The following is a 24,792-nucleotide window of genomic DNA, read 5'->3' as shown; positions in this document are numbered from 1 at the left end:
TTCTGTCCCTTATAAGAACTCTCTCATTGGATTTAGGGCCCACCCTAATGCAGTATGATCTCATCTTGATTCTTACTTTAATTACATTGGCAAAGACCTTATTTCCAAATAAGGTCACATTCTGATGTTCGAGGTAGGCGTGAATTTTGGGGAGGACGCTGTTTAACCCACTACAGTTCTATTCCTAATTTGCTGAGAGTTTTTTTTTTTGATCATAAGTGGATGTTGAATATTTACAAATGTTCTTTTTGAGTCTATTGAGATTATATTATGGCTTTTCTTGTTTAGTTTGTTGTTAGGGTAAATTACATTGATATTTGCATGTTGAACCTGGAGTTGCATTCCTAGGATACGCACCACTTGGTCATATATGTTATTCTTTTTATATATTGCTGAGAATTCTATTTGCTAACATTTTGTGAGGATTTCTGTATCTATCAATGAAAGATATTAATCTGTAGTGATTTTTTTGTAATGTCTTTCGTCTTGGTATTAATAGTAATGCTAGCTTTATAAAATGATTGGGAAGTGTTCCCTCTTTGTATGGAATTGATGTTTCTTCCTTAAATATTTGGTAGAATTTGACCTGTAGTTTTCTCTGTTAGGTTTTAACTACATATTCAGTTCCTTTGTTAGATATGTAACTATTCATGCCAGCTATTTCTTCCTGAGTGAATTTTGATAGTTTCTGTCTTTCAAGGAATTGGTCCATTTCATCTAAGTTCTTGAATTTATGGGCATAGAGTTGTTCGTAGTTAATTCTTTTTTATCCTTTTCCTGTCTGTGAGGTCTGTAGTGCTGACCCCTCTTTCATTTCTTATTTTGGTAATATGTATCTTTTCTCTCTCTCTTTTTTAATTAGATTGGCTAGAGGTTTGTCAGTTTTATTGGTTTTTTTTTTTTTTAAACCAGCTCTTGATTTTATGGATCCAGTTTTCCATTTGATTGAGTTCTCTTTAGTCTTTATTCTGCTTGCTTTGGATTGGTTTTGCCCTTTTTTCTCTAGTTTCTTAAGATAAAAGCTAAGATTATGGATTTGATACCTTTCTTCTTTTCTTACTCTAATCATTTAATATATAGATCTCTCTCTGAAGTTAAAGCTGCATCCCACAGTCTAAGGCGTTTGTTCCTTTGTGGGGATCCAAGAGGAACGTACTGATGCAGTTCATGCCCCTCCAGGCACTGCTGTATCCCTGCCCCTGTTCAGCACCGTTAGAGAGACTTTCTTAGGACTCTCGCCGTCTTTTCTGTGAATGCCTGGTGGAATTTGTGAAGACAAAACCTGCAAAAAGTGTGGACTACCCCTATATTAGCAGCACACCTGCCCCCCCAGGGGGTGCTTCACCCTCTCTCACCGTACACAGTCTTTACCAGTTTACCAGCCACACCAGCTGAGTTCTTCTTACCAGTGCGCTGCTGTGTCTTGTCCCTGTGTGCCAGTATTCATGTCTCGTCTCTCCCTGCAAATACCTCAACTTGCTTAGTTTCGGAGCCAGTTGATGACCCTTCTACCTTAGCATTCTGATGGGTTCAGGACAAATTGAGAGCCTGCCATTTGTCAGCTTTTTGTTGTTGTGAGATTCGAAATGATACTCTTTCCAGCTCTCTACATCCCCAAGCCTGTAGCTTTGTTTTAGAGCTCTTCTGCATTTTAGGTGATGAATAGTGTCTGTCCCCCAAGACAAACTGATTACCTCTTGCTCTGATGGTAGTACTTAGTACATGCTTATGTTACTGAATTTATCACACTCTACTGTCATTATTTGTGAATCTGTCTCTGCTATTAGCATGCTACTTGAAGGAAGCAAGAGCTGCATCTTCTCTATACCCGGTGCTCCCTGATCAGTGGAGGGCATTCCATATATGCTTATGGAATAGAATTACAGAAGATTTTTTATGTATTTTATTTTTTGATTTTTATTGTGGTGACTTTGGTTTATAACATTATATAAATTTCAGGTGTACATTGTTATATTTTGATTTCTGTGTAGCTTACATCATGTTCACCACCCAAAGACTAATTGCAATCCGTCACCACACACATGTGCCTAATCACCCCTTTTGCCCTCCTTCCCGCTTCCCCTCTGGTAACCACCAATCTAATCTCTGTTTCTGTGTGTTTGTTTATCATTGTTTTTATCTTCTACATATGAGTGAGATCCAAATTACAATAAGATTTTAATTTTAATGTTCATAGCATAGTCCTGGTACATTTTAAGATGCTGAATAAATATTTGTTAGTTATTTCACAAATAAAAGGGCTTATTCAGAAGTTACTTAGAAATTGAATGAGTTTACGTTTGCCCAAATTTCCACAGTTAAAAAAATTCGTTCATTTTAAAAGTCTGATTTAGTCATTCCTGTCATTAAAAATCTTGCTACCCTTTAGACAGAAGATTTAGTTGCATGAATTAATTAGTTGTTCAACAAATATTAATGGGGTTGAATTATTTTGTGCTCCCATTGACTTTTTGGATAATATTGTTTACCTGAGAACTTCAGAGCAGTGGGTAGTAAATTACTACTTTTTTTGTTTTTAAAATTCAAATAGGACTAGCCATAATTGAAAGAGTGAAATAATATTATCTTGGTAGTGTTTATAACTAGGTCAGCTTAAGAATAATTTTAGTTCTATGTCTTGAAGTGAACGAAGAAAAGACATTTTTTTCAATTTAACTGCATCTTTTCCAGATCAAATTTTCGCCGGTAGTTAAAAAGTTGTTTGTGGTAACTGCGGTGAGTGCTGTATCTGTAATTTTTCTGGCCCATCACTTTAAAAGAAGACGTGGAAAGAAGAAAGGAAAAACATTACCATGGGAACCAGAGCACCTCATACTTGAATACACTAAAAGAGCAGCATCAGACAAAGGTATGTAGAAATGGCTGAATTACGTCTGCAAAGGAGATTTCATATGCAAATCATAACTGAACTGCAGTGATTTCACGTGTTTTAGTTTCCAAAATTTCTTTCCTTAATATTTAACTCACTAGTAATACCAATTAATTTTAGAGAGATTAGAAAATACACATCAGCAAAGAGAAAAAAATCGCTGGAAATTCTGCTACCCAGAAATAACTACTAACAAACACTATTTATATTTGCATTTAAAGATCGCATTGAGGGATAAAATTTTATATTATATACAAATAAATTTATATATATTAATTAAAATTCTGATTATACCTTTTGTAACCTGCTTTTAAAATATTTAGCAATATGTAAGAATGTCTCTCCAGGTCAGTAAATATGCCTTGATGCTGTCATTTTTAATATGTACTTAGTGTTAAACTTAGTGTACACGTGTACCCTAGTTTATTTAACCACTTCCCTATTGTTCCCTTTAGGATGTTTTTCCTGCTTTGCTTATACTTGTCTGATTATTTTCTTGGTATATAAAGTTCCTGAAGTAGAATTCTTGGCCTTTAAAGGATCTATAGTTTTTGTTAGGGATATGGTACATTTTGCCAAATTGTATCAATAAAAATAATTTCTTCAGTATGCTGGATTTCTTAGTTTTTAAATTTTTAATTATTTTTTAATGTTTAGTCTATCATAAGCTTTTGTGATTCGTTTGTCCAGCAAATAATTAATGAATGACAATTTTGTGCCAAGTACAGTGATCATTACAGTAGTGATGATGGCTTTGACTTACTGAGATTTTCTTAGCTGTCAGGTGCAGTGCTACATGCTGTGCATTCACTGTGTCATTTAACCTTTATAGCAATTCTATGAATTAGGACTATAATCTTATGTTGTTGTTCCCATTTTATATATAAGAAAATTGAGATATGGGAAAGTTAAGTGACTTGCTCCAGTTTGTATAACTAATAAGTGCCAGGATTTGGATTGGGGAGTGTCTTAACTGCTGCATGAAGATAAACTAAGACAGCATGTCTACCCGAGATGAGTGGATAGATGGTTAGGGGAGACAGACGTATAGAAAACTAATTGCAGTGTAACGCGATATGGGTAAGTTTAGATGTGACTCAGGAAAAGAAGTGCTTATGTTTTGTTAAATTTAGAATTTGAAGGATCATAGTTGCAAGTATTTTTATACTAATTACAATAGACCATTCGAATACTGCCCTGATTAATTAGATGAATATTTTATTCTTCGTTTCAGAAGCAGATTTTAGCAGTGTTAACAACATTATATAGAGATGTAGATTTTTAATAATGTATCTACCTTTAATAATTTACACAACTGAGTGAAATGTGTTTTAAAATCAGCTTCCTGAGTGAATATGACAGAAACTGAAATTTTACCGGAAATTCGTCATTGCAGTTATTGATACTTTTAATGTTAATATGTTTGATAGGTTCAAGTTGTTCCAGTAGTAGACAGAATTTGACATTATCTTTAAGTTCTGCCAAAGACAAAGGCCCTCAGTCTTGTAACTATGCTAATGGAGGACTTTTCAGTAAACACTCAGGTTCTGCACAGAGTTTGGCCTCTGTAAGTAAAGAAAAAATTTTGTTATTTTTCTTACGTTTGTTTATATATCCATTGTTATCTATTGTTTTAAATGTCATACAGTTATAGATCCTCTTAGTATGGAAAGAACCTTCCATTCTTCCAGGCATCTGGTTGTGCCTGTTTTCTTCAGGCAGATGAAAATGTGGGCTTAGATTTCTCAAAAGAGGAAGAACCGGAGTTAGAGACTTGGGAGGCGTTGCATAGAGATGAATGAAATAATTGGCTCGGTGGATCTTGTTAGAGAAGGGAAAATGATAAAGCCTTTTCAATTTTAGTTATCATTTAGCAGAGCCTCAGTACTGTAATAAATTTTAAAAGGAAAATAAGTTAGTTATCTCAAATCAAAGTAGGTGTGGATAAAATGTAAAAGTAAATACTTAATAACAACAGTATAACAATAACCGCTTTATTTTTTAGTGGAAATAACTGATTTATGTTCAAAATCTTATTCTACTTTTGTATTTTTGAGCAAACAAAGCCTCAGAATATTTAGGGTCTTATGACTCCTAAGTTTGTTTGAATATAATCAGATTTTTTTGTTCAGGTAGAGATTACATGGTTTGTTTTACCAGGAATAGGATTTATATAAATAATTTGTAAATATGAAAGATCACAAAAGAGATTTAAAAGTAACTTCTGTCAATCTTATTTTAGGTCCAGAGTGTCAATTCTTGTCATAGCTGTGCTTGTGGCAATTCTAATTCCTGGGACAAAGCAGATGAAGATGATATTAAACTTGTTAATATTCCTGTGACCACTCCTGAGAATTTATACTTGATGGGTAGGAATAACACAATAAAGTTTTAAGATATTGTGCTCATATTTAATGTGAAAAATAAAGGATGATGATTTGTTTTAAGGGAAGTAACTGTAGTTTAAAAACGTTCTTATATGGGGCCGCCCCAGTGGCACAGCGGTTAAGTGCACACGTTCCGCTTTGGTGGCCCTGGGTTTGCCGGTTCAGATCCCGGGTGCAGACATGGCACTGCTTGGCAAGCCATGCTGTGGTAGGTGTCCCACATATAAAGTAGAGGAGGATGGGCACGGATGTTAGCTCAGGGCCAGTCTTCCTCAGCAAAAGTGGAGGATTGGCAGCAGTTAGCTCAGGGCTAATCTTCCTCAAAAACAACAACAACAAAAAAGTTCTTATATTTGTTGAATCTAGTCTACATAACGTAACCTATTGTATTAGTTTCCTGAGGTGCCATACCAAATCACCACAAACTTGGTGGCTTTAAACAACAGAAATTTATTCTCTCAGCCTTCTAGCTGCCAGAAGTCTGAAATCATCATCACTGGGCTGAAATCAAGGTGTCCTTAGCGCCATGCCCCCTCTGGAGGCTTAGAGGAGAATCCGTTCCTGGCCTCTTCCAGCTTCTGGTGGCTTCTGGATGACTCCAGTCTCTGCCTTCCTCTTCGTATCACCTTTTCTGTGTGTCTCAAATCTCCCTCTGCCTCTCTCTTATAAGGAAGCTTGTGTCTGTATAAGGATTTAGGGCCTGTCAGATAATCTAGGACAATCTCCCCATGTTAAGATCCTTAATTTAATCACATCTGCAAATCTAAGGTGACACAAGTTCCGGAGACTAGGGTCTGATATCTTTGGCCATTATTCTGTTACATTCACGTAACCTAATCTGTTGACTGTTGTCTAATGAATCTTATCAGAATCTACCTAATCTGTTTTATTTAGCTGTCACTTGTGTTCTTATATCTGGAAAAGATGTTAAATAGAAGGAAGGCCTGTGTTTTACATCTCAGTCTTCCTCTTGGCTTGACCACGACCTGTCTAGAAAGTCTCACTGGAGCCCAGGAAGACAAGCAAAGAACTTAACATCAAATCAGATTCAAATACTTTTTCAAATGCTTTTTCCTGTTCTTCTCTACTCTATTTATGGCTGTTTTCCTTTTATTGGAAATGCATACTAATTAAAAAACAAAACCAAAAAACCTTGATATAGTCCTGGCCAATGAGCAGTGAAGGGGATGATGGCTTGGCAGAAGGACTGTGTGTCTCTGAAAGCATTCCCACACTCTAGAATGTTAAAGACTGTGTCATCTCCAGTGGTGTCACCATAGCTACTCCTGCCTCTGGGCAAAGACGTAAGAGTCATTTTGCCACCTTTTCCAAAGGTATCCGGAGAGTTAAGGTCATTATGCTTCTAGATTATTCTAACTGAGGCTAGTAAATCTACACTCACGGCTTCTGTTGGAATATTGAGAGTTAGAATTAAAGAGAAAGAGAGCGATAGAACTAGTATAGAATTCAGAAAGAACTAGAGAGGCTGCTGGGAGTCTCAGCGTCGTAGAGTTAGGATTGGTAGGACCCTGTGGATCACCTGATCACCCTCCAGGTGTTTCAGTTCCCTTTACAAGATTGGTGACATAAAAAAAAAGATTGGTGACATATGTTTGAATTCCTGTTACAGAACTGAAGACATGTGATAGTTCGGGCCGTGTTCTGCAGTGAGGTGAGAGACAGTACTTCCTGAGAGGCAACTTTTATCTTTGGACAACTCTGCTGTTAGATAATTCTTCCTTATGTTTAGCCAAGATAATCGGATGGACAGAAAATAGGTGGCATGAGAAAAGGATGAAGGAATTAGAATTGTAGAGCTTGGAGAAAAGAGAGTAGATAGTGATGTAATTGTCTTTTAAGTGCATACATTTTTTAGAAGTTAGATCCTGGCAGCAATTCTGTGAAACAAGAAATGAAACAAGAAAATGAAACAAGGAGGAAAGTCCTAAATTGCATTTAAAGAAGGTTTTATTTGTCTAGAGTTGTAGGTTCTCCAGGTAATTGAAGCAATGATTTTAGAGGAGAGAGATTCTTTACTATATCTTAAAAACATCTTGAGAATAACTTGTCTAGATCCTTAAGCATCTTTTAAAGATCTTTTCCTAAAAGGAAAAGAATGTATGTATAGAAAAATTGAAGTTTTGAAATACTTTGGTTTTGTTTGAAGTACATAATTATTTTGGTTAAGTCTTTTTTTTTTTTATTTGGAGAAGAAGAGAGACATACTCACCTATTTTCCCACAAAAGCTTTCTATCAGCAGGGATATGAAATTCCTAATTGGATGGTAGCCCTTTATGGATTCTTCCAGTAGTCTTGTAGATTTTTAACTCTGTCTTAGCAATTTATCTGTTCATATCAGCAAGTTGGTATCATAGTGGTTTTAGATACCTTTTGGTGGGAAAAAAGATAGAAAAGACTTTATTCTAGACTTGTATGCTATTTTCTTTCCTCTCCGCTTTACTCCCTCCTTCTGAGAGTCTCTTATGAACCTCATAGCTTCTTATCAACTAGTTTCTTCTATTTATTAGTTTTCTTTTTAATTTGGCGAGATATTTTGAAAGATAGTTGTGTGACTATGAAAATTAGCCATGATTGTTGGACTTTCGATGAGTTCACGATATTGTTCTAGAAAAATTGCAAGCACTATATACATTTGAGTTACATTTTTTAAAAAATGAAAATACATTGGTCATTTCTCTCTGATTTTTGGTTGACTAGAACTGTGGGCCTGGAATATATTGGGAAATTAAGATTCTACTCTGAAATGATGTGAGCATAAAATTATACTTTAGTGCCAAAATTACAGTCAGACTGTGCTTTTGGTGATAACTGGATGAAAAACTCCTCAGACTCAAAATGATTTTATTTGGCGTTGGTTTTGCTTATTTACAATTGTGCTGTTCTTAATTTTTAGGTATGGAGTTGTTTGAAGAGGCCTTGCGTCGATGGGAACAAGCTCTCACCTTTCGAAATAGACAGGCTGAAGATGAAGCCTGTGGTTCCATTAAATTGGGTGCAGGAGATGCTATTGCTGAAGAAAGTGTAGATGTAAGGGTGGTTTATTTGAGAGGGGTCTTCATAATGTTGGAAAAATTAATCAGTGTACTTGCTTTCTGTGGCATTTAATAGAATTGGTTTTTTTTTCTCCCTCAAGATTATATGGGGGTGTTTCTTATTGGGCGTTTTCTGTTCAGTTAGTTGTTAAATCCCAAATTTGCAACTCATCATCAAGTTTCCTGATTTTCCAAGAATGTATAGAATTAAGCAGATGTGTGAGTTCTAAAGGAATTTTTAAAAGTCTGTTTCGTGCTTTGGATTTAATTAAGTACCGTTATATTCATAAAAATCACACAGAATTAGCATTGGACTGGTACTTCTTGGTCGTCTAGCCTGATAATTCTCAAACTTGAGCATGCATCAGAATCTCTGAAAGGCTCGTTAAGACAGTTTTGGGGGCCCCACCCCCAGAGTTTCTAATTCAGGGGGGCTGGGGTAGGTCCTGAGAATTTGCGTTTCTAACAAGTTCCCAGATGGTATTGATGCGGTCCAGGGACCTTACTTTGAGAACCCCTGATCTAGTCCAACTCCTTACTGATAAAGAAACGGAATCCCTGAGAACTGATGATTTTGCCGAAGGCACAGCTGGAACCCAGGCCTCCTGACTTCTATCGCAGTACTTGCACCACCCAACAGTAGTTTTTTGTATCCCTCGCTTTCTCTGCCTTTCATTTAAAAGTGGAAAATGTTTAGGCTTTTAACATTAGAATCTAACATTTCTGTGTGTACTTTTTCTCTCCCTGTAGGATATTATTAGTACTGAATTTATCCATAAGCTTGAAGCTCTGCTGCAAAGAGCATATCGTCTGCAAGAGGAGTTTGAAGCTACCCTTGGGGCATCTGATCCTAATTCTCTTGGTAATGATATTGGTAAGATGGATATTTTATATGGTTTTTATGAAATGTGTGATTTTCTTCTTTTGTACTTTTGGAATCATTTGCTCAAGTGTATTTATATGGTTCCATATCTTTTAGAAAATAACCAGGAGAAAAAAAGTTCTATCATATTTAGTGGGTTTTTTTCTTAGTTTTATTTTTCAAGTGAACTTAATGCCCTTAAGATAAAAATTCAATTACTTACATAAGTAGGATTGTGATGTTGTTTTAAAATTATCTTCTAAGTGAAAAAAATCCCAAAGTGTTGGAGGGAGGTAAAAAAAACAAAAAACAGTAATATGAAAATGAGACAAAGACACACCACATCAGAAATGTGCATTTAGCTCATGGCATGCATTTAAAATACTGAAGTCATTTTATTTCCTGGACTCCATTTAATTGCAGGCTAGATTTTGATGTAAGTAGTCAATACATATATTATTATATACCTTTGTTTCCTGTTTTAAAGAGGAAAGAACTTTGAACAGACTTCTTAAGTGAAGTCTTCCAAGGAAAAATTGATTAAAATTGCTTCCTCGACTTCTGTAAATGCTACAAAGAATGAAATAAGACAAAATTATATTACGTCTTTTTGTTAAAAATATTTGTCTTTTTATTTGGGGAGCATTGTTGTTTTCCAATAAAGAAAAAAATGTTTAAGAAGTGTTAAGTTTTTCCACATTTATTTCTGAACATAAAGTACTGAAAGTGGCTTGCATTTTGAGATGTTTGCATATCTATGTATTTTGAATTTAGACAAAAGATTTCATTTCTATTAGAATTATGAATTACTGTCCATATGTCATGGTGAGGGCCATATGAATCCTCTTTGTAGGATTCAAATATTATTCATTAGACTTGAGTATTTTTTAATAGTTTCTCAGCTCTTAGACTAGGTATAATGTTTTGACATGGAGATTACAGGCCAGGAAAAAAGTAGACAATATTCATGTCAACAAATAGAATTTTTCAAAGCCTTCTTTTTATATTTGTTTCTTTCTACATAGTTTCTTTTGTAACTTGTTAGAATGGCAATTATGATAGTAAGTAGGAGAAAGAACAGAGAGAAGGAATTTTAAAAGAATTCAAATGTAAAAATGGCAATGGAACAACTAGAAAAGATAGGAAAGTGGTTATAGGAAAGTGGTTAAGTGGAAAGGAAAGCCACAGAGAAGAAGTAGGAAAAAATGATAAATATAAGGAGAGACAAGGAAAAGGGCCCAAGATTTTTAATGTATTGTTCACAGAGTGGAGGCTGTGCCCTCCCTGTTCTAGACTGGGACCCATAATCAATCCATGTATTGGGTTAGTGTAGGTTTGGAATAAATTCCTGACCCCACCCGTGTCTTAACCTTGGCTGTCATGGGCTAGTAGGCTGGCTGTTTTTCCCTGCAGCCTAGCAGTGCTGTGGCCTGTTATTGCCCTGGAGATTGCAGTTGCCATGAAGCTGTTATAGTTTGTTCCTTCTTGGGAATTGTTTGGATATTGTTCTGTTATTCCAAGTTCCATTTTTGAACTTCTGGATTGAAAGAGCTGAATCTAGGGCCAAGACTCTAGTAGGGGAATAGCTTTGTTATATCTATTAGTTGATAGTAATCAAACTTGGTTAGAAGTCAGTTAACTCTCCTCATTCTCTAAATCAAAATTCATTTTACACATTTAATTTATATTACTGAGAGGCAATTTATAATTAATAGTCATAAATAAAGAAAGGCTAACAAATGCCTTCAGGGGCTCCTGTTGATCTGACTTCAGTGAATACTTTATTGTTTTGGAATTTGCTGTGTCTTATTCCATAAAATAAATTTTTTTTCTCCTAAGAATTTGAAAGGTTTTCAAAGTTGGAAGATTTCTTAGCAGTCATCTAATTTGTCTCCTTTTCCCCTGTTCTTAATATCTAACACCACCACTGTTCGCATGTTACCGTGTACCAGGCCCTTTGCTAAGGCCCTTTGTTTCTTCTTTGCTGGGTCAGGCACTATTTTGAGTGAAAATTATCTCACTTAATACTCACAACAGCTTTTATGAGATATATATATAAATAAATATAGTTATCCTCCTCATTTTTCAAATGGGGAAAGAGAGGTATAGAGGTATTAAGTAACTTCCCCGGAGTTACAGAGCTATTGAGTGACAGAACCCAGATTTGGACCCAGGCAGGCCAGCTTGAGTCCATATTCTTAGCCGCTGAGCTATATTGCCTCACCACTTATAAGAAAGACATCTTCTTTGAATGGAAGGGGTGACTGAACTCTCTGTGACAAAGTTCCCTGTAGGAATTGTCGTCTTGGAGCAGGCAGCCTGGAATCCCCACAGCTGCCCATGTAAGGAAACTTATTTCTAGTGGTGGTATAATTTATTTAGTCTGGCTCTTCCTTTTCTTTAAAAATTTGTCCTTCCTCCATAGCCATGTGGGAATCTGCAGTTAGCTCATGTGTCTTTCCTCCGCTCTGAGGCCCTTTAGGCATCCTGGACAGATTTCACTCACTTTGTAGAAGGGAGTTATCAAGGTTTAATCCAAGAACAAAAAAAATGAACTGTTCTGTTTACCTGAGGGGACTAGAGGAGAGGGCCCAGCATGCCCCCTGAGTTTCGTGGATAGCGCTTTAGTGACTTACCCTGATAGATTATGCTTTGGCCTGTATCTGCATGATAACTAAAGTACAGACTCAAGATTCAGACTTCAAACCCTGGCTTCACCATTTATTAGGTGTGTGATTATATAACTTGTCTAAGCCTCAGCTTCCTCATCCCAAAAATGGGCGTATGTAGCTATTTTATAAAGTAATTATAAAGATTAAATGAAATAATACGTATAAAGTGTAGGAACAGAGTAATAAAGTTTATTGGCTTGGCATTTGGAGCTTGTCTGGGACACTCTCGGGAAGAGCATCATTTAACCTCTAGGATATTAGGCTATGGGCTTCTTTTTGTTCTTATTCTCCCTGCCTCAGCCTATATTTGCTCATTTCAAGGTAGTCTAAAATTTCTGGTTCACTGCTTTTCATGTTTTCCAGTGATGTTATAATTTTCTTCATTAAAATTTTTTTCTGTCATTTTTAATGGGCCTGTGGGAAGAAGTAGATGCCTGTGCTCTGTCTACTGTCTTGAAATAGAAATTCTGGACATTATGATAGCGGAGTCTAAGGACCACGTTAACTTTCGTAACGTTGCTAATACTGAGCTGATGGTTAACTAAAACTTCTAAACTCTTCTTTGTTATTGTAGATTTGTTATTGTTAAGCCACATCTTCCCTCATTTGTTCTTTGCAGATGTGTTGTGGACCCAAGGTTTAGATGTTATATTTATTATTCTTACTAAATTGTCATTTCTGAATGACGATTTTAAATTGTTAAAATAGTTTTAGACTTTGATTTGACATTCCTCTCAGCTTTCTTGTACTTTCTAGTTTGGTCATTTGGTCTAGTTGGTCATCAGTGCTCTCACTGAAACCATTAACAAAAAATGTTTAAAGGAAAACTTGTTTTCCTCTACTCAGCACTTCTGACACCAAATGTTTGGGTTTTGCACACCAAGCAACTCTCTAGTTCTCTGTGAACACCAACTGGGTGTCCTACAATTTAATCAGTTCTGACTGCAGCTACCCAGAGTTAGCACAGAGCCCACAGGTTAAGGGCTCAGTCCCACAAGACTGCCCCCCACTCCCGTACCAATCACAAATGCAGGCCTCCTGTATTGCTGACCAACTGTCTGTGAGTTGAGGATTCCTACAGCTCACTCCTCGGGCTCAAAGCTTGGTAATTTGCTAGAAGTGCTCACAGAACTCAGGGAAGCACTTTACTTACTATTACTGGTTATTATAAAATATATAACTCAGCAATAGTCACATGGAAGAGATGCACAGGCCAAGGTATGGTGAATGGGCATAGAGCTTTCATGCCTCTCCAGATGTACTGCCCTCCCAGCACCTCCATGTGTTCACCACACTGAGAGCTCTCTGAACCGTGTAGGTTAGCATTCTTATGGAGGCTCCATTATGTGGGCACAATTGATTGCCATTGACCATTGGTGATTAACTTAATCCCCAGCCCCTCTCTCCTCAGGGGTGAGGGTTGGAGGTGAGAGTGCCCACCTTCTAATCACATGATTGGTTCCCTTGGCAACCACCCCCAACCTCCAGCGTCACCTCATTAGCATAAACTCCACTATGGTTGAAAAGGGGGTCATTATGTGAATAAAAGATGCACCTCTCACCCCCATCACTCAGGAAATTCCAAGCGTTTTAGTAGCTCTGTGCCAGGAACTGTGATAAATATATATTACGTATTACGTCACAGTATCTCATCTTAAAGTGGACAGGGCCAGAGTCAGAGATCTGAGGTGTCACTTTCCAGTTGCCTTAGGTCACTAAGAATTGTTAAGACACCTTGATGTCCAACTGGCTATAAACTCAACTGATTCTACTTTCGCACTTCTTTTTTATCTTGATGATAAAAAGATCACAGGATACTTTATTATATAGCATATTAAAACATATTTGTAATTTATCTACTTTAATAATTTAGGAAAATGTAAAAATTGTTTTGGAAAAGAGGCTAATATCAGTTCACATTATTTGGAAATATTGCTCATGCTGCGCTTTTTTGCAGGTAGGTATTTGCCTTTGAATATTCATAGCTGGTTTTACACTCAGTTGCAAATCATCTTAGTTTTGGAAGGCACACGCGTCAGGTTTTATTGGCAATAGTAGAGCCTCAGCAAAACTTATTTCACTAATTTGGAATTCAAAATATACACAGTACTTAATTTTACACTTGTACCGTCTATAGTAGAGTAGTTTTTTTTTTTTTTTAAAGATTTTTATTTTTTCCTTTTTCTCCCCAACGCCCCCCCGGTACATAGTTGTGTATTCTTCGTTGTGGGTTCTTCTAGTTGTGGCATGTGGGACGCTGCCTCAGCGTGGTCTGATGAGCAGTGCCAGGTCCGTGCCCAGGATTCGAACCAACGAAACACTGGACCTCCTGCAGCGGAGCGCGCGAACTTAACCACTCGGCCACGGGGCCAGCCCCTATAGTAGAGTAGTTTGCTGAGTTAACATTTTGGACAAGATCATAGGAAGACAGTTTAAATCTTCCTCAGCACAGTTCTTTTACTATGGTTAAAATAGTCTCAGCAATTTTTTTTATATAACAGTGTGTTTATTAAAAGTAAATTATATCCTCTTTTTAAAAAATAGCAGATCCTTTAAAAAACTTTTGAGTTGTCAATATTACAGGTTATTTGGTTACTTTAGGTAGGTGAAGTTAATAAAAGTTTAACAAACGTATAGTATGATTCTAACACTGGATTATGGTGATGGTTGTACAACTTTATACATTTACTAAAACTTACTAAATTGTACAGTTAAAAATGGAGAATTTTACAGTATGTAAATTATACATCAGTAAAGCTGTTAAAAATACAGTATGGTTGTGTTAAACTAATTTTAAGTAAGTAAATTTTCATGAATTTGAAATAGAGCAAAATAGCACCTTATACTAAAAGTTTTAAATAATACAAATCCCAAAAATTTTTATAAAATTCATCAAAAATCACTAGTTTCAAAGCTAGTGGGCCTGGTGAATTATAAACTGCGTTTACTCTAGGTGGTGCCACTTCAGCTGGTAACCAGAAATCCTGAGTGTCCTTTGTCAGGATCCTGCGAACCATGCTGTTGTTTACATGCAGGGGAACTTCTGCAAGTGATTATTGTGTTGTTATTTTTACTTTTATTGTTAAATTTAGAATCTTTTTTATATTCTGTAACGTTGTTACCCAAGTGGACATTAAATTAAATGAGATAAATACTGAAAAGAAGATCAAATAACTGCTGATGCCCCTGCTATTATTTTAGTACAGAGCATGTTGGAAATATTGGAACTAATGCTGAGAAAATAAAACAGCAGAATTAATGCAGGGGCATTTCTATTTTAAAAATGAGAAACTTCTGGCAATCTGGCTCTAAAATCACAACCACTCTAATGTACAACTAAGCCAGGCTATCATGTGTGTTAAAAGAGGAAGTATTTTTGGATAGTTGGGAAGGAAGTGATAGTGATACGAAAAAACTTTACTACAAATACTTTATGTTTTTAAAGCATTCTTAAAAATAGATTGTATTATAGATATTTGTTATGCTTTGAAACTGTGCTTGAACGGGCCGGCCCCATGGCAAGTGGTGAAGTTCGGCGTGCTGTGCTTTGGCGGCCCAGGGTTTTGAGGGTTCAGATCCTGGGCGCGGACGTGGCACTGCTGGTCAAGCCGTGCTGAGGCGGTGTCCCACATGCCACAACTAGAAGGACCCACAACTAAAAATATGCAACTATGTACCGGGAGGCTTGGGGGAGAAAAAAGGAAAATAATATCTTAAAAAAAAAAAAATGAAACTATGCTTGGAAAAGAAATACAGCCCAATAGTTGTAATTTACTCCAACCTCTCTTTACACTTACTCCTGTAGGAAAATGGGTTTGAGTTATGTTTTATGGCACGAATTCCTGACATAAAATGTAATCACCATGTATTCTCCATTTCCTCTTGCCGTTCTGTACTGGTATTTCTTTAACCATTCTGAATGAGTGCATCGTTATTGGATATTATGTTTGCTCTTACACGCCACAAGTTTACTTCTGGCTTAAACAATAGTTACATGTCTGTTCCTCTTATTATAAAGTTATAAAATGAAATGAAGATTCGAATTAGTTCTCTAAGAATAAAATGAGTTTTCTTTCTTCACTTACGAGACTCGTTAGTGTTACATGCGAGGTGTTGACATCACTAGAGGGCAGCACGTTTTATGTGCGCTTCGAAAGTCTGTGACTCATCAGTGCTGTGCTGCGCTGCTCATAGCACTGGCAGTTACATTTAGGTCACATTCTTTTTCTGGTGTGTTTTGTATACACCTGCTGCTGTAACTCAGGGCAAGACGGAGTGTGGACGTTATGCACAGAAACTTGAAATAACGTTAACGTAAATTTCCGTTAGTGCACAAGTGCTTCTAGCTAACAGCATCTAAAAGTGTTATGTTTATTTGTAGTTTCTGTTTTTCAGAGAATTAAGTTACAATTTTTAAATTATAATTGTGAAGCTTAAATGAGATAATGTGCACATGGTATACACTTATCTATTCGTATAGTAGTTATATTCCAGCATTTTTATGAGGCCTGTTTTAAGATTATTTAAAAAATGCGTGGTTACAAGTAGATGGATTTCACATGTTCATGACTTGTTTTACAATGATATTGTTCAGTCATATTCTCCAGACAACATTCTCTTTTTCTGAGAATTAATTTGATTTTTCTCATATTGTAGTACCATAAATTTGCATTTTTCTGGAACAAGATATTTAAGCCTTATTTAAAGTTATTTATTTGAGAAAATAAAAAAAATGCTTTTTATAAATCTACTTCTCTGTGTTAGAAAAGAAACTGTCATATGAAGGACAATACTTTGCAAAAGTATTTCTTCTCGATGTAGCTAAGATCATTGGCTTTCCTTGATCCCTGGTCTTGCCATATGCATAGGAGGAAAACAAAAAATGGTAATGGATATATACTCCTTGCCAGCACATCCAATATTTAGCAAATTCTGTCGATTCTGCCTCCATAATACAGTCCTCATTCATTCTCTTTTCTCTGTCCCCTCACTATATTTTGCTTGGATTTAATAATCTCCTAATTGGGTTCCTGCCTCCAGGCTCTCTCCCTACTGGTACATCTGTATCTTGTTTCTGGAATTCTCTTCTTGGTGCAGAACTCTCACCTTGTCACTCCCAGGTTTTCAGACCACTTTTCTGACCTATTTGTTTTACTGTTTCTCGTATACTCCAGCCAAACTGAACAAAGTCTCTTCCAGAACTGAACTGCAATTCATGTCTAAGATTTTAGTTGTATAATCAACTCCAGATTTTTAGTAAATTTTCCACGTTTTTCTTTTTTCCATTCTTTTGCTGATGCTGTTCTTTGCATAATTTAACGTGCTCTGAATCACTTTTTTCTGCCTATGGAACATGACTCTGCTCAAAGCTACTTCCCTGTGCATTCTTCTCTGCTTTTCAAGCCATAGGAAATCTCTCATGCCTTTCTCTGTTCCGTAATGATGGCATTTCTTAATCTTAGGCTTACCATTTAAAGACTCATCTGTCTCTCTGGGTTCTGAATAAATTGAGAACACAAAAAGAGCCGGATATTGGTTATAAAATAGTATTAACTTTATTTTGAACTTTTTTTGCCAGTGGCTGTATTGGGCAATTTGGTACGGCTTCCTACGCTTTCCTCTTTTCCCCTCGAAAAGTTCTCTGGAGAAGATCTAGGAATGCAGAGCAAATTCCTAGCATGCTTACCCAGCCAGCTGTGTAAGGATTCCCTGCCTGCCTTGCAATCCCTACCATCACTCTGTCCAGCTCAGAAGAGTGAGATCCAGCACTAAAGTGATGGGTTTGCAGACCTAGACCTTTCTCTAGAAGACTTGAGAGAGAAATAGAGCAAACACCGGTGCACACCGGGAGCCATGCAGTGAACGATGACTCATCTCATTTTCTTCTGTCCGTAAATGGTACTCAGGTTCTCTGCATTAGCTAAGTTACACTTCTCATAAGGAGGACCAAATGAAGAGGTGAAGGGAGCAACATAAACTGTTGTATCAGTATAGCTTCTTCCTGGAGGATGGAGTGGAAGTCTCATTTAAAATATGAATTTGTGGGAGGTTTAATGGTTTCCTCAATGGCATTGGTTACTTTCGACAGGACATTATAATTATTTATGTATATACCCAGTCTCTTATATTAGACCTTAAGCTCCTTGTGGGCGGATGGAGTGTTTAATTCTGTTCCTTTCACTGCCTGATATTGTGGCTTTTCTGTAGTTAGACTCTCAGTAGGTCTGTGGGACTTAACAAGATCTTTATCAGACTCACCTTTGTAGCTTTTCAACAACGTGGATTCCTAGGCTTTGCTCCAGATCTGCTGAGTTTGAAATGGAAACTTGGGGGGTGGGCCTGTGAAATACATATGTATTTCTTAGTTCTAGAGGTGATTCTCAGTGCATTTCTGTTTAAGAGGCCTTTCAAGTAATATATAGATACATGGATGGTTAGGTGGAGAGAGACAATGGATGACATTAAGATTTTCTGCAATAATTTTAAGTAAATTGGTATTATAATTTCAGTTTATTGTTAAATATAGAACTTTAGTTTATTTTCAGTGAAGTGGAAATTTAACCAAAACTAATTTCTTTAAAGGATGTGAGGGAAATACAATGTATGGTTCATGGCTGTTTTCATTTAAACCTTCAATATATGGTTACAGTGCTGCTACCAGTAAGTTTATTTCTCTATATAAAAGTTGCAAAAACTATTGGTGCTTTTATTCCTTTTTCCTTTCCTTTCTGTGGAGGATTGTCAAGTCTCTATGGCTGTAAGGTTCGTTGTTGTTTTTTTTAAGTTCTCATGCCTTTTTCTTCTCTACAAAGTGAAAGCCCAAGCATAAAGAAATGTATAGAGAATATTAAAAGTTTTATCAAATACTAACATTTTGCCACGTATGCTTCAGATTTTAAACTAATGAACTATATTATTGCAGGTATAGTTACAGTAACCTATGAATCTTTTCCTGATTCTATTTCTCTCTTGTTTATCATAAACCTGTACTTACAATTAACATACATCATGTTCCAATGAACGTGATCACCTGTGATTCTTTGTGCATATTTATAGGCGTTTCTGTAGGACAGTTTTTTAAACTGGAGGTTATAACCTATTAGTGGTCATGAAATCAGTTTAGTGGATTGCAGCCAGCATTAGAAATATATCTCAGTGAGTGCATTATATATATATCTGTATATGCATACATACGTATACATACAACATGTATGTACAGTACACACACACATATATACACACATACATATATATTAGTTTTATGAAACTTCTGTTTCCTTTATGTATTCATGTAAATTTGTCTACTGGGTTTCAGAATGTATTTCTTACTTTGGATCATGGATAAACAAGAATGACAGCCACTATTATGGATGTGGAATTGAGAGGTTATCAATTATGCGGGTCTTCAGCTTTAGTAGATAGCACCAAATCACTTTCTAGAGTCTTTGTCCCCATTGAAACTTCCACTGGCAGTACGTATGAGAGTTCCTCCTCATAACCTCATTTTGTTTAAGGTCTCTCTGGTTGTACCGAGATTTTTAATTTTAGTGTTACCACATTTATCAATCTTTCCTTTATGAATTTATGGTTTCTGTGTATTGTTTAGAAGATGTAAAGAGAAATCTTTTGTATTTTATTTGGAAAGTTTTAAAGTTTTGCTTTTCATGTTCAGGTTTTTAATCTGCCAAGAGCTGACTTTTTAAATGTAATGTGTGTCCTTACTATTTTTTTATCAATATTTGGTTAAGTAGTTGCCTCAGCACCATTCACTGGAAAATGTGTTCTCTTCTCACTGATTTGAAGTGCCTCTCTGATCTGTCGAGTTGTCTTATATGTGTGTCTTTTCTGGAGGCTCCATTTTGCTCTGTTTGCAGTCTGTCCCTTCAGGTTTCAAAGTGTTGCTGTAGCTTTGTATGGTTTTACAGTGAGTCTTGACACCTGGCAGACTGAGTCCATTCACTGTGTTCCTTTCTAAGAATTGCTGTGGCTGTTCTTAGCTTTGCTTTTCCATGTGAAGTTTGGACAGCGTGTCAAGGTGGATGAAAACCCCTCTGAGGATTTTGATTATTACATTGTGTTTATAGGTCAGCTTGTGGGAGAATTTGCATTTTGATAATATTAATGTTTCCATCCACAAACACGGTATGGTTCTTCATTTAAGTTGTTTATGTCTTTCATAATTTTTTATAATTTTCTCCATAGAGGTCTTTATATCTTTATTCCTAGGTCCCTTATAGTTTTGCTATCATTGTACGTGGCATCTTTTTAAAATTTTTGTTTTCTAATTTTTTCTTGCTGGTATCTAAAATGTTGATATTTGCATTTGAATATTATCAGCAATCCTTGTGAACTCTTATTAGTTCTACCACCAGTAATTTGTCTGTAGGTTCTTTTGGAACTTTTATCTAGACCACATATCTGTGGATGATGACATGTTTATTTTTATTTCTTTGTTTCCAATTGTTATGCTTTCTCCCCTCCCCTCCCCCCACCCTTTACTGCTCTGGGTAGATTCTTAGAGTCTTTTTGCCTCTGAAGAGAGCTCTGTAGAAAGGAGGACCATGACTTAGCTGGCCCACCACACACAATCGAAGACTGTGCCCCTGGGGCTGGCCCCGTGGGTGAGTGGTTAAGTTCGCACCCTCTGCTTCGGGCTGCCCAGGATTTTGCTGGTTTGGATCCTGGGCACGGACATGGTTGCCACTCATCAGGCCACATTGAGGCGGCATCCCACATGCCACAACTAGAAGGACCTACAACTAAAAATATACAACTATGTACTGGGGGCATTTCGGAGAGAAAAAGCAGAAAAAAGAAAAAGAAGATTGGCAACAGCTGTTAGCTCAGGGGGGCCAATCTTTAAAAAAAAAAAAAAAGACTGTGCCCCTGTTGCTATAGCCTCCTAGTAAGATACAGGAGAGTTGATGGCGGGGACTTGTGAAGACTACTAAGACAAATGATAGCTTAAAAAATCAACTGTGACTGTTTATTTAACTGTTTACTGTGTGCCTTATATGTGATAGAATTCGGATGAAATAAGGGCTAAACTCCCTGTCTTCAGGTTGCTTCTGGTCTGATTGGCTTACTCATATGAAGCCGCTAGAAAGTGATGTAGGTGATTATATACCTCAATACTGAGCTATTTCGTGAGACTCAGCCTAAGCTCCCTCCACAAAGCAGAAGATTCTTCTTTTAACTTGTCCTTCCCACCTCCATTCTTTCCCATACTTCCCAACTGAAGGGCCCTCAGCCTGTTTAAGAGCCTAAGATAAGAACTTGAAAGTAAACAGGTCTGGTTGGGGACATGCGGTGTCTTTGGTTATCTGCTGCTGCTTTTGCTGAAATATCTGATTGTCTGTGAAATTCATTTGGAGACCCATATATCCTGAGTATCAGGTAAGAAGAAGATGTGTACGGTCCTGTTTGCTGCATGATTATATTATTTTTCCTTAATAAGTAAATAATTCTTTGAAAAGTGGCTGTAAATGGGTAGTAGATTCATAAATGTTTTAGTATTTTGATTCAAAATACACATTTATGCTGTATATATTTAATTTTTGTACATACCAAATATTATACAATAAAAGTATTTTATCTTTCATATTAAATAGAAATTTGTATTATTATCTGAATTATTTTGGTAAAAATTAGACTTTAGTTGATCACAAGAACTAGTAAGAGATTGATGGGATTAAAACCTAATACCGTGGGGCCAACCTGGTGGCGTAGTGGTCAAAAGGTTAAGCGTGCTCTGCTTCAGTGGACCAGGGTTCATGGGTTTGGATCCCAGGCATGGACCTACACACCACTCATCAGCCATGCTGTGGCAGTGTCCCACATACAAAATAGAGGAAGATTGGCACAGATGTTAGCTCAGGGACAATCTTCCTCAAGCAAAAAAGAGGAAGATCGCAACAGATGTTAGCTCAGGGACGGTCTTCCTCACCAAAACCTAAAAAAAACCCTAATACCAAGGGAATGATTTATACTTTAGGAGACTTCTGTTATCATCATATCATGCAGGGTATGCATCATTACATGGTTTGGTAGTTTATTTCAGTGATGATACATTCAGGAATCAACATTATTCTTTACTCACTTTGGTTAGGCTGTTAGGGCAGGACCAAAATGCTGAATTTAATACCAGTGTAAAAATAAACCTGATTAACAACAAATGAAGCTTGCTCAGAGTCTCTTGGGGACATTATTTTGTTGATACTGGTTTACACAAATAAAGTTCAAGCTTATTAATCTACACTTTATATTTCCTCTAAAATTAATTGGGCTTCATAGTTTGTATGCTTACATTTTCTATAAAGGGTAGTGTGTATTTGCAACAGCAGTGTTAGCAGGCAACCCTGAAGCCATAAGTTTGATAAATGTTGTTTTTTTGGCTGAAGCAAAAGGACTTTGAGATTCTTTTATACTGATGTGCAGGAACAAATTTAGCACTTAAAAACAAGCCAGGAATTTTCATAGCTTAACAGTATTGCTTTGCATATTTCAGATATGTATTTAGCCTGCTTTATAACAGAAAGAACAGAATGAACTCATAGAATCTTAGGTCTGGAATATTTATTTAGCAAACGTTTGATTGCCTCATATATGTCAAACCATGGTATAAAGCAGTGGAGAGACAAGGATGAAGATTTTATCCTTGCTTTTAGGCAACACAGTCTAGTTTTGGCGATAGGCATTAAAAAATTATAGAGAACAGTGCAGTAAGTGCTGTAATAATGTGTTTAGAAAGTGCTATGAAAACACCAAAGAAAAGGATGTGATTATTCACGGGGGAGCTCAAGGAAGGCTTCACGGGAGAGACTTGGAGAAGGACGGTCTGCCAGGAAGACTGTTGAGAAAAGGCATTCCAAGCGGAGGGAACAGCATGGCTCAAGGCATAGAGTGGAGCCTGTTTAGGGAGCTGTGAGTTGTTTGGTATGTCTTGGGAACACAATATACGTAGGAGAGTGGTGGGAAGTGAAGCTGGAAAGGTGGGTAGGAGACAAATCATGAAGGTCCTTGTGTTGTACCTTTAGGTGAAAGGGAGCCACTGAGAATTATGAGAAGTCATAATCAAGCTTATATGTTTGCAGGAGATTATGGCAGGGTTGACTGGTACAGTTTAAATATTTTATCTATCTTTCTTTCTGCTCTCATGCAGAGGATTTCATTGAGACAGTGAGACATCCTCTGAGGGAAAATTAGAGACTTTTCCAGCCTAGTACTGACTGCACAAATTCTCTGGCAGAGAGTAGGAAAAGCTGTAAAGTGGGACCTCCTGACCGCTAGAGAGACTTTCTTCTTTTTTTGGTAAGCAGCCAGATAGAACATTTAGCAGTGTGTTAAAGCTTGGGATCGAGAAGAAATACCTCAACCTATCATCTTGAGTCAAATGTCAGACTGCCAGAGTTGACGCTCTAAGACCTTGCCCTTTTCCTTTCCTGCAGAATCACTGTGGTTGGAAGATAAACTCCCTGAGCGTTTATTTCTGGGGAGAGACAGGAATTACAGGCTTAATTTTTATACTCAGACCTCTAAATATACAGAGTGCAAGTTGCAGAATATATGAGAAATTTGGCCAAGTAATTTCCTCCCATGCATTAAGGCTCCTAATCTTAATTTCAAAGTGTTTAATAATACTACAAAATGAAGCCTAAGTCAAAACAGGTTCAGAAATGGAAGCAATATAAAGAAAACTGCTGGGGCGCCAGAAGCAAGGGACGTTCCTGCTGCTTGCCGTTATCTCTTGTATTCAAGTTACCTCTTACTGGCTTGGATTCTAAGTCCAGGACCTTCACTAGCCCAGACAGGGCCTGTATGCGATGTGGAAAAAGGTCTGTAACTCGTCGGGAAGGGCACCTTTGTGAGAAAAAGGTTCACCTTCCTCCAGGAAGATGCAGGCCCAGGATATGGACTGGATTTCTGCCCCCACTTCTCTCTTTGGCCAGAGCCCTTTGTGTAGTGTACAGAGTGACCACCTGTTCCTAGTGGCCCTGCTAAAGTCTCCGTAACTGCAGACCTAATCTTAATCTCTTTTTGCTCCACTTTAGGTTATCTAGTCACTTGTTTCTTTTCCTAAAAAGAGGTAGAGATGCAGGTGTATTGGCAGCTGTGTTTCCCAGTTGGGAATCACAGTTGTTGCATTGGCCAATCAAGGCCAAGTTTTCGATAAACGGGAAGCCAGAGCCAGCTGTTACAGAAAGCTCCTCACGGGCAGTGCCGCAGGAGCGGGCGCGTTTGTACGCACGTTCTTTCATGTTGGCAAAGCCGTCTAAGTCATGACACGTCAAGAGCTGATCCATTCTCCTTTCTTTTGTTTCAGCGGATTTCTTTGTCACTCTTTTCAATATTAAGGTACATTGAGAGAAAAATCGAAAAAATACCCTATCTTAGCTTTCTTAGTTCTTTCACTTTCTGAAATTACATTGGTTTTGATTTTTGTACTCAACTTTTTTTTCTCTCAAGCTGTGCTATAGCATTTTAAAGCAATTCAGAATAAAAACTTGCCCACAGTATGGATGGAGCAGATAGTCATACAATATACACAAAGAGCAGCAGTGGTCTTCCAGACTTCTTAATTATTTTAACAGATTATAGCAGACTCTTTGGAAAATAGCTTGTCTTGTCGGCAGCAGGAACTTTTCCATTTTTAATAAAACCGTAGAAGGACAAGGTTCCAAATCACATTTAAACTGCTAAAAATCATCTGGAGAATAGCTGCTGACATAGAAGTCAGATGACATTGAGACGTTTGGCAGGCTTCCTCTTCTTGCTGGTGTCATAAAATCCACAGTGGACAGCCTGGATTTTAAAAGAAGAGTGGCATCTTTGGAATCTCCACTAGGCTATGCTGAGGTTAAAATAGACCTGATGCCTTCTGAGCAACAGAAAATAGAATGTGCCTAGGGATGGCTAAAGTGAGACACG

General features: G+C 37.1%; 1 protein-coding gene across 8 annotated transcripts in view; it reads left to right on the top strand.

Annotated features, from left to right (window-relative positions):
- Window positions 1-24,792, top strand: part of MIGA1 (mitoguardin 1) — a 78,047-nt gene that overhangs the window by 18,005 nt on the left and 35,250 nt on the right. For all 8 annotated transcript variants that reach the window (XM_070591995.1, XM_070592001.1, XM_070592000.1 and 5 more), the window contains exons 3-7: window positions 2,692-2,869; window positions 4,321-4,457; window positions 5,133-5,259; window positions 8,193-8,326; window positions 9,082-9,205. In XM_070591995.1, the coding sequence (XP_070448096.1) occupies window positions 2,692-2,869; window positions 4,321-4,457; window positions 5,133-5,259; window positions 8,193-8,326; window positions 9,082-9,205 (700 nt within the window). The remainder of the gene's footprint in view (window positions 1-2,691; window positions 2,870-4,320; window positions 4,458-5,132; window positions 5,260-8,192; window positions 8,327-9,081; window positions 9,206-24,792) is intronic.

The sequence above is a fragment of the Equus przewalskii genome, chromosome 24 (assembly GCF_037783145.1).
Source record: "Equus przewalskii isolate Varuska chromosome 24, EquPr2, whole genome shotgun sequence".
In the NCBI taxonomy this organism is placed as follows: domain Eukaryota; kingdom Metazoa; phylum Chordata; class Mammalia; order Perissodactyla; family Equidae; genus Equus; species Equus przewalskii.
Note: the sequence above shows the minus strand (reverse complement) of the source record. Positions and strands in the feature narration are given on the sequence as shown.